Below are 10,679 nucleotides of genomic sequence, written 5' to 3'. Positions count from 1 at the left end.
GGGAGGAAGTGGAAGGGAAGCTGTTGCATTGTGGTAAACTGTGGTCAATGACATGAGACAAAGTATATGTGAACTGCTGTATGGAAAGTGAATTTGCTCTTTAAATCTTCACCCAAATCACAATCAAAAAAAAAAACTCTTTCATTTTAGTACATTTTTATTTTTATGCTTATTATTAAAAATGACTAGGACAAACTGGTAGCATAGTGGTTAAGGCATCTGGCTGCTAACCAGAAGGTCAGAAGTTCAAACTCACTAGCTGCTCTGCAGAAGGAAGATGTGGCAATCTACTTCCACAAAGATTTACAGCCTTGGAAACCCAATGGAGGTTGCCAAGAGTCAGAATTGACCTGATGGCAGTGGGTTTGGTTTTTGTTTTTAAGACAAAACAGACAAGAAATTATCTCTGTTAAATAAACTTAATTAAAAAATTTAAAGGAAAAACTTTCCTTGGAGAAATGGCTTATATTGGTCTGAGGCAGGAAAAGGACAAGATGAGCCTGAGACATCTTTTTAGACCAGAAAACAAGTAAGTTCTCAAAGACCAATAGGGTCAAGTTTAAACAGACAAAGGAATCAACCCCCAAAATCTCCCACTGGCCATGTTTGGGACATAATAAACATTAAAAAGAATAATGATTGGTGTCCTTACTTTGTCCAAAGTCACAGAACCTACTACGATCTGTGCACATCTCTGTATTGGGGAGGGTGGAGTTATACTACAGAAAATTAAAATAAGCCTCTAGAATCCATTTTTTTTAAGTGACAGTAGTAAATCTCAATATACTGATTTTTTAAAATTCCACAAGTTCACAGTGATATGGTAGTCATAGAGAGGGAAAGAGAAAAAGAATGAATGAAAGGTAGGGCAGACAAAAATGAAAGGCTCTTCTTTCAGAATGCCAGTGAGAAAAGTAAAGGAATAAACCACTGAATAAAAATTTTGAGAATGCAGTGTATTCATTCACATTGTCTAAATGTATAACCCCAAAATTATTAGCTAATTACAAAGGGGAAAACACAGCAACCCTATAGGACACAGCAGAAGTGCCCCATAGGGTTTCCAAGGCTGTAAATCTTTATAGAAGCAGACTGCCTCATCTATCTCCCACTGAGTGTCTGGCAGGTTCGACCCACCAACTTACTGGTTAGCAGCTGAATGCTTTAACCACTGCACTACCAGCGCTCCTTATTAACTTTTACAACAAAGATATTAAATGATCAAACTCAGTAGAACCAATAGAGAGACAATCTGACATTATGTACCTTCTTCTGATACAAGGAGGTACACATTATCTATGTAGCATTTTTGCCAAAAATGTTTATTAGTCCCTCATGAGGTCACAATAAGTAAAATCAAGAATGCAGGGCATTTGACAAGATGTCATAAAGCAAAAAAATAAAAGTAGGGACTCTTCTAAATTAAAGAGACGTAACCACCACATGGAATACCTGAACATTAACTGGATTCTGGTTCAAAACAAAGTAACAAAGTATTCTGGGGACAATTAGGGAAATTTAACTAAGAACTGTGTACTAGATGTTGTTGTTGTTGTTGTTATGTACCATCGAGTTGGACCTGACTCATAGTGACCCCTCCTTGGGTTTCCGAGGCAGTATCACTACGGAAGTAGACTGCCCACCCTCCTTTCTGAGGAGTGGCTGGTGGGTTTGAACCATCAGCCTTCTGGTTAGCAGTCAAGTGCCTTTGGCACTATGCTACCAGAGCTCCTACTAGATGATACTATTAACATAATAACAATTATTATGTTAATAATAAACTAGATGATACTATTAACATAATAATTTATTTTTTAATTTTTGTTTTGATTTTGGTGAAAATTACAGAGCAAATTCATTTTCCATACAGCAGTTCATATACATTTTGTCTCATGACATTGACTGCAATTCTCCACAATGTAACAGCTCTCTTCCCACTTCCTCCTTATAAGTTACCTCTTCCGTGTATCCTTCTGTCCTACGCATTCCTGTCCCCTGATCTATTTCCCTGTGCAAATAATTGCCCTTCTGTTCTCCCATGATTGATCGTTCTAAGGAGTGTACCTACTTGATGTAAATGCTCACCCTATATGCCTGGCTATTGTTTGGCTAGAAGCCATAGGAGTGAGTTCAATTCCAGACCGAAGGGTAAGAGTAACTAGGGGCCACAGTCCCAGGGGGTCTCACCAGGCTCTACCAGACCAGCAAACCTGGTCTTTTTTTATGAGTTTTTTGAGTTTTGTTCCACATTGTCCTCCCACCCTATCCAGGATCTCCTGCACTGATCTTTTTTCTGAGAGGCTGACAGTGGTAGCTGAACACCATCTAGCTCTTCTGGTCTCATGGTCATATAGGCTGAGGACCACATGTTCTACCAGTCCCTTGGACTAATTGTTTCTGTGCATCTTCATTTTTCTTCATTCTTCTTTGCTCTGAACAAGGAGAGACCCGTTGTTGCATCTAGATGGCCGCTTGCAAGCTTTTAAGACCCCAGTCACTACTTACCAAAGCAGAACATTGTTTTGGTATAGTATGTTAAGCCAATTGAGCTTGATGTCCCCTGTGACCATGGTTCTAAGCCCACAGGTCCAACTATTCACTCCTTTAGCATGTTTGGCTGTAGCCAAGAAGTTACCATAACTCTGCCCCTTAGTTACTTGTATTATGTATCTGGACATTCTTATAGCACATCCATATATATAAGTAGAAATAATATCTTCTAGGTGAGATAATTAGGAGCTGTGGTAGCATAGTGCCTAAGGCTGCTAACCAGAAGGCTGGCGGTTCAAACACACCAGCCACTCCTCGGAAGGAAGGTTGGGCAAACTTACTTCCATGGTGATACTGCCTCAGAAACCCAAGGAGGGGTCACTATGAGTCGGGGGCAACTCGATGGCAAATAACAACAACAGGTGAGATAATTAGGAGCTTTGGTAGCTTAGTGCCTAAGGTACTTGACTGCTAACCAGAAGGCTGGCAGTTCAAACCCACCAGCCACTCCTTGGGAGGAAGGTTGGGCAATCTATTCCTGTAGTGATACTGCCTCGGCAACCCAAGGAGGGGTCGCTATGAGTTCAGTCCAACTCAACAGCACCTAACAATAGCAAGTGAGATAATTAGGAGCTCTGGTAGCATAGTGCCTAAGGCACGTGACTGCTAACCAGAAGGCTGGCAGTTCAAACCCACCAGCCACTCCTCGGAAGGAAGGCTGGACAATCTACTTCTGTAGTGATACCACCTCGGAAACCCAAGGAGGGTTTGCTATGAGTTGGGGCTGACTCAAGGGCACATAACAACAACAACAGGTGAGATAATTATGGTCAGACAAGAGAAATGTAAAGAGTAACTTGGGAGGTATATACTGATACATTTAGGGACAAAATATATGAAATATAAGGAACTTTCAAATGGTTTAGGAAAAAAGTATAAGGGGGAGGGGAGGGTGTAACAATAAAAAGGAAGATCTTTGTGGTGAAAGAGTAGCTATGTATTTTGATCAGAGTGATAGTTACATGAATCTACACGTGACAATATGCGATAAATTACATACACATTGTACAAATGATAATTTCTGGTTTTGATATTGTGCTACACTTGCATAAAGATATCACCACTGGAGGAAACTGTAAAGAGTACACCAGACCATTCTTGGACCATTTTAAAACTTCCTATGAATCTCTAATTATTTCAAAATAAAGTTGTTTTTTAAGTTGTGTATGTTGTTAGTTGCCTCAGAGTCAGATCAGATTCATAGTGACCCTGTATGTAACAGAAGAAAACACTGCCCACCCCCTAACGTCCTCCGTCTTTGCTGTGTTTGAGCCCACTGTTACAGTCACTGCGTCAACCCACCTCATTGACAGTTCTTCCACTGTTTCAATGATCCTCTACTTTACCAAGCATGATGTCCTTCTCCCTGGACTACTCCCTCCTAACATGTCAAAATTGAGATAAAGTGTTGCCATCCTGGAGTATTCTGCCTGTACTTCTTCCAAGACAGATTTGTTCATTCTCGTGACAATCCATGGTATATTCAATATTCTTTACCAACAACATAATTCAAAGGCATCCATTATTCTTCAGTTTTCCATATTCATTGTGCAGCTTTTGCAAACATGAGGCCACTAAAAATACTATGGCTTGAATCAGGCGCACCTTAGTCCTCAAAGTAACATCTTTGCTGTTTAACACTTTAAAGAGGTCTTTTGCAGAAGTTATGTCCAATGCTAGACATCATTTGATTTCTTGACTGCTGTTTCCATCGGCATAGATGGTGGATCCAAGTAAATGAAATCCTGGATAGCTTCAATCTTTTCTTTATCATATTAAGCCTATTGGGCCAGTTGGTAAAATTCTTGAATTTTTTATGTTAAGGTGTAACCCATACTGAAGGCTGTAACCTTTGATCTTCATCAGTAAATGCTTCAAGTCCTCTTCACTTTTAGCAAGCAAGATTGTGTCATCTGCATATTGCAGGCTGTTAATGAGCCTTCCTCCAATCCTGATGCCGTGTTCTTCATATAGTCCAGCTTCTTGGATTATGTGCTCAACATACAGACTGAGTAAGTATGGTGAAAGGATAAAATCCTGATGCACTCCTTTCCTTATCTTAAACCACACAGTACACCCTTATTCTATTAGAAAGACTACCTCTTGGTGTAAATACAGGTTTTGCCTAGGCCCAATTAAGTGTTTTGGAATTCTCATTCTTTGCAATATTATCCATAATTTGTTATGATCCACACAGTCAAATGCCTTTGCATAGTCAATAAAACACAGATAAACATCTCTCTAGTATTCTCCGCTTTCAGCCAAGATCCACCTGACATTAGCAATGATATCCCTCATTCCATATCCTCTTCTGGATCTGGTTTGAATTTCTAGCAGTTCCCTGTTAACATACTGCTGTAATTATACTTTAATTATCTTCAGAAAAAAAAATTATATATAGGTATATAACACATACTTACATAAGTTATATATAGGTATGTGCTTATATATATTTTAAAGACAAAGAAAAAGCAAATATAACAACATGCTAGCATGTAGGTGCAGGATATCAAGGGCTTATATACTATTTTTTCAATTTTTCTACAGATTTGAAAATTTTCAAAAAGTTTGGACATTTTTAAAGAATACTAGGAGCTCTGGTAGCATAGTGGCTAAGTCACTTGCCTGCTAACCAGACGGCTGGCGGTTCAAACCCACCAGCCACTCCTCGGAAGGAAGGTTGGGCAATCCTACTTCCGTAGTGATACTGCCTCGGAAACCCAAGGAGGGGTCGCTATGAGTCGGGGCCGACTCGACGGCACATAACAACAACAACAACAACTATTCCACAAATAGTGGTCGATAGTAGGCACACAGGTATGACAAAAATTGTGAAGGTGGAATTCATGAATGATTAAAATGTGGAAAATAATAACACAGTGCTGTCGTATAGGCATTTTCACATGTTATATTTTATTTACTCCTCACACAACCCTGTGCCATATGCCAACTTTCTCTATTTTACAGATGTGGGATTTGTCCAAGGTTACTCAATGAGGCAGTGAGGCTGAGCCAGAGTTCAAATTCAAATCCAGATCTCTTTTCAGCTACCACTTTATTACCACCTCCCCACAAAGTTGCTACCAAGAAATATATAGTCCCAAAAACAAATACTACAGGCTTCTGACACTCACTTTTGGTTGGTCAGATACCGATCCCAGCCACGAATAATATTGCCATACATCTGAGTGTCTTCCAGGTAGCTTCCTTCAAAAGCATAGATCTGTCTTTCCAAGTTCGCCAGTGTTTCCTGGAAGATGGAAAACAGAGAAATGGGTAAAGCTTTTTAAATCTGACCAAACCGAAATCTTGATGTTAGACTTGTAAATCTAAGCTCAACTGCACTTTTCACAAAAACCTTGCAGAGAGAAAGATGATAATGAGGAGAAGCAGACTGTTAAGGACTAAGACAGTCTCGACCTTTTGGAGGTAATGGACCACATTCGGAAGAGAATGGAATACAAAGCGCCTCTACCCAGAAAAATGCATACACATGCAAAATTTCACATATACTTCAAAGGGTCCATGGAACTCCAAGTGTAAAAAACAAAACAAAACAAAACAGCTGAAGCGGAATGTGGGCAGCCTCCTCTTGCAGGTACAAAAGGTGTATTTATCAGGGAGACAGAAGGATGGGCCGCCTTCTAGCGCCAACGCCGCCCCCCCCCCCAGGCTCAGAAGGACCGCCAGCATTAGGCTGCCAGTTGCTATGGAAACCTGGAAGGGCAGCTTCAGGTGAGATGAGCCTCCCCCACGCCCAAGTCAAAACATGGGGAGGAGGGGATTCTTAGCTATCAGGACTCCTGGGACTCCGGATGCATACCACAACTCCCAATACCCTAGACTGAGTCTTCATTCGCCTGTCACCTTCCAGAGCCTGTCACCTTCCAGACGTTCCTAAACATACCACACCCCTGCCCATCAAAAACTCCATCCAACGGATTTACTCCCAGTGCCAAAAAGGACACACCCCCTACCACCATCCTAAGGACAGACTGAGTCCCCTTCCTACATCTGCCTCCTTCCCCATCCCCCTCAAAGCCCACGGACAAGCTCGAATCAAGTACTCAAAGCACACGGACATGTCTGCCCCTCGCTCCTCTAGGATCAAGAGCACGCCCGCCCACATCCACCTCCAAAGGCCACAGACACACCGCTCCTATACCCAAAGCTCACCCACACTCGCCCTTTCTAGAGCTCCCACACAACCTCCCCGCATCCCCCGGCGTCTTCCCTTCTTCCACGCCTCCTTCCTTCTTCTCCCCCGCCCCCACCCCCACCTCCCGGGCTCCCGCGCCCCGCCCCCGGGCCCTGAGGCCCGGCCCCGGCTCCTAGCTCCAGTACAGCACAACCGGGAAATGTAGCCGCCCGCGGGCCGCTGAATGCGCAGCCCGGTCTTCAGGCCTCGGGACTCGGCCTGCCGCGCTGCGCCTCCGGAGTAACGGCCTGTTGTGGCCTGCCTGCGGCCCGGAGGCCAGGGCAGGCGCGAAACCTCAACCTGGGTGGCCCGGGTGCTGGCCCCTCACCGCCAGCTCCTGCTTCCGCTTCACCAGCTCGGCCAGCTCCCGCCGGGTGTCGGGGATCTGCGGCGGCGCCGCCTTGTTGTGCATCGCCATGTTGGGCTGAGGCGGGCGGAGGCAACTCGAGGCTGGGGGCGGTCCCTGCGCACCACGGCCGGCCCGCCAGAGGGCGCCCACCGCCGAACTGCGCCTGCGCGCCCGCCTTCCGGGGCCGCGCGCTGTACCGCGCGGCGTTGTGGCCTGTTTGGTGCTGGCAAACTAGGCTTCGAGCGTTCCAGTGAGCTGCATTTCTGGTCATCCCAGTAACAGTCTTACCCCTCAGTTGAGTTGGGTTTTAGAGACACCATAAACTAACCATGGCCCAAAACAAAACTTCCTAAGTCTTTTTCTGTGTTCCTCATCTCAGTGAAAGATTTTCACTATCCCTCCAGCTGCCCAAATCAGATCCTGATTGTCATCCTCTCCTTTTATCCCCTTAATCCAGTCCGGAAACCAAGCCCTGTGGACTTGACTCCAGAAGAGCTTGCAAATCCATTTGTCGCCTCTACCTTTCCCTACTTTTGGCTACATTATTCCAGTAGCCTCCTTATGTCTGCCTTTTGTTGCTAGGTGCGGTTGAATCAATTCTGACTAATAGTGACCCTGTGAATAAGGGGTTTGGCTGCTAACCAGAAGGCCAGCAGTTCGAACCCACCAGCTGCTCTGTGGAAGGAAGATTGGGCGATCTACTTCCTTAAAGATTTACAGCCTCAGAAACCCAATGGGGGTCGCTATGAGCTGGATTTGACTTGATGGCAGTGAGTTTGGTTTTTTTTTTTTTTTTTTTGGACAGGTACAACAGAACAAAACCCTGCCCGGACCTGCACCATCCTCACAGTCATTGCTATGTTTGAGCCCATTGTTGCAGCCGCTGTGTCAATCCATCTCATTGAGGGTCTTCCTCTTTTTCACTAATACTCTACCAAATACGATGTCCTCTGGGGACTGGTCCCTCCTCTGGGTAACAGGTCTCAGGTACGTGAGACAAATTCTCTGCATCCTCACTTCTAAGGAGCATTCTGATATACTTCTTCCTGGGCAGTTTTGCTAGTTCTGGCAGACCATGGTAATTCACCATTCTTCACCAACACTGTAACTCAAAGGCATCAGTTCTTTGGTCATATTTATTATTCAGCTTTTGCGTGCATATGAAGCAATTGAAAACACCATGGCTTGGGTGAGGTGCACTTTAGTCTTCAAAGTCACATCTTTGCTGTTTAACATTTTAAAGAGGCCTTTTGCAGTAGATTAACCCAATGCAATACTTCATTTGATTTCTTGATTGCTGTTTCCATGGACATTGATTGTGGATCCAAGTAAAATGAACAATGCAATATTTTCTGTTTATCATGATGTTGCTTATTATGGTCCACTAGTGAGGACTTTTGTTTTCTTTATGTTAAGGTGTAATCCATATTGAAGGCTTTCTTTGATCTTCATCAGTAAGTGCTTCAAATCCTCTTTGCTTTCAGAAAGCAAGGTTGTGTCATCTGCCTATTGCATGTTGTTAATGAGTCTTCCTCCATCCTCCTGATGTTGCATTCTTCTTCATATAGTCCAGCTTCCCAAATAATTTGCTCAGCATACAGACTGAATAAATTTGGTGAAAGCATACAATCCTGGCACACAGTTTTCCTGATTTTAAACCATGCAACATCCCCTTGTTTTGTTCAAATGACTGCCTCTTGGTCTATGTACAAGTTCCACATAAGTACCATTAAGTGTTGTGGAATTCTCATTCTTTGCAAGGTTATCTGTAATTTGTTATGATCCACACAGTCAAATGTCTTTGTGTAGTCAGTAAAAGACAAGCAAACATCTTTCTGGTATTCTCTGCATTCAGCCAATATCTATCTGACATCAGCAATGATATATCTTGTTCCAGGTCCTCTTCTGAGTCTGACTTAAATTTCTGGCAGTTCCCTGTTGATGAGCTACTACAACCATTTTTTGAATAATCTTTAGCATAATTTTGCTTGTGTGTGCTATTAATTATATTGTTCAATAATTTCCAAATTCTGTTGGATCACCTTTCTTTGGAATAGGCACGTATGTAAATCTCTTCCAGTCTGTTCACCAAGTAGCTGTCTTTCAAATTTCTTGGCATAGATGAGTGAGCGGTGCCAGCATGGCATCCATTTGTTGAAACATCTCAATTGGTATTCCATCAATTCCTGGAGCCTTGTTTTTTTACCAATGCCTTCAGTGTAGCTTAAACTTCTTCCTTCAGTATGATTAGTTCAGGTTACCTCCTGAAATGGTTGAATGTCAACTAATTCTTTTTGGTACAGTGACTCTGTGTATTCCTTACATCTTTTGATGCTTCCTGCATCATTCAGTATATATTGCCCATAGAAATCTTCACTATTGCAACTTGAGGCTTGAATTTTTTTCTTCAGTCCTTTCAGCTTAAGAAATTCTAAGCATATTCTTCCCCCCCCTTTTTTTTTCTAACTCCAGGTCTTTGCACATTTCATTATAATACTTTGCATTGTCTTCTCTAGCTGCTCTTTGAAATCATTTGTTCAGCTCATTTACTTCATCATTTCTTCCATTCACTTTAGCTACTCTCCATTCAAGAGCAAATTTCAGAGTCTTTTCTGACATCCATTTCCTGTATTTTTAATGACCTTTTGCTTTCTTCATGTATGATGTCATTGATGTCATCCCACAACTCATTTGGTCTCAGGTCATAAATATTTGCAGCTGTTTTTTCTCATTTTGAGTCATGCCACTTCAGCAAATGAAGGTCCTGAAAGCTTTACTCCATCCACATCATTAGGTTGACTCTACTTTGAGGAGGCAGATCTTCCCCAGTCATATTTTGGGTGCCTCTAGGGGCATTGTGGGTAAGGCATTTGGCTTCTAACTATAACCTTGGTGGTTCAAATCCATCAGCTGCTCTGTGGAGAAATATGAAGGAATCTACTTCACTAAAGATTTACAACCTTGGAAAACCAATGGAGTCACTGTGAGTCAGAATCAACTTGATGGCAGAAGGTTTTTTGGGATGAACCTGAGGGGCTCAATTTCTGCCACTATATCAGACAGTGTTCTGTGCTGCTGTTCATAAAATCTTCACAGGCTTTTTTAAAAAAATTTTTATTGTGATTTGGGTGAAAGTTTACAGAGCAAATTCATTTTCCATACAGCAGTTCATACACATTTTGTCTCATGACATTGACTGCAATTTCCCACAATGTAACAGCTCTCTTCCCACAATTATCTATTCCCTGTATCCTTCCCTCCCATGCACTCCTACCCCCCAAGTGGTCTCCCTGTGCATACATTGCCCTTCTGTTCTCCCATGATTGATCTCTCCAAGGAGTGTATCTACCTCCTGTAAGTGCCCACCCCATATGCCAGGCTTTTATTTGGCTGGAAGCCACAGGAGTGAGTTCAATTCCAGACCTGAAGGGCAACTAGGGGCTATAATCTCAGGGGTTTCATCAGGCTCTTATCAGGCCAGCAAACCTGGTCTTTTTTTTTTCTAATTTTGAATTTTGTTCCATATTGTTCTCCCACTCTATCCAGGATCTCCTACACAGATCCCTCTCCTACTGGTTGACA

The 10,679-nt window shown here is 42.8% G+C and overlaps 1 protein-coding gene across 1 annotated transcript in view; it reads right to left on the bottom strand.

Annotated features, from left to right (window-relative positions):
• MEAF6 (MYST/Esa1 associated factor 6) overlaps positions 1-7,166 on the bottom strand; it is a 36,456-nt gene extending 29,290 nt beyond the window's left edge. The window contains exons 1-2 of the mRNA XM_007947626.2: positions 7,077-7,166; positions 5,685-5,800 (exon numbers count right to left, since the gene is read on the bottom strand). Coding sequence (XP_007945817.1) covers positions 5,685-5,800; positions 7,077-7,166 — 206 coding nt within the window. The remainder of the gene's footprint in view (positions 1-5,684; positions 5,801-7,076) is intronic.
• Positions 7,167-10,679: the final 3,513 nt, after the last annotated feature.

The sequence above is a fragment of the Orycteropus afer genome, unplaced genomic scaffold, assembly GCF_000298275.1.
Source record: "Orycteropus afer afer isolate SDZICR_OR568_19922 unplaced genomic scaffold, OryAfe1.0 scaffold00192, whole genome shotgun sequence".
NCBI lineage: Eukaryota > Metazoa > Chordata > Mammalia > Tubulidentata > Orycteropodidae > Orycteropus > Orycteropus afer.
The sequence above is the reverse complement of the archived record's forward strand: the minus strand, read 5'-3'. Positions and strand labels throughout refer to the sequence as shown.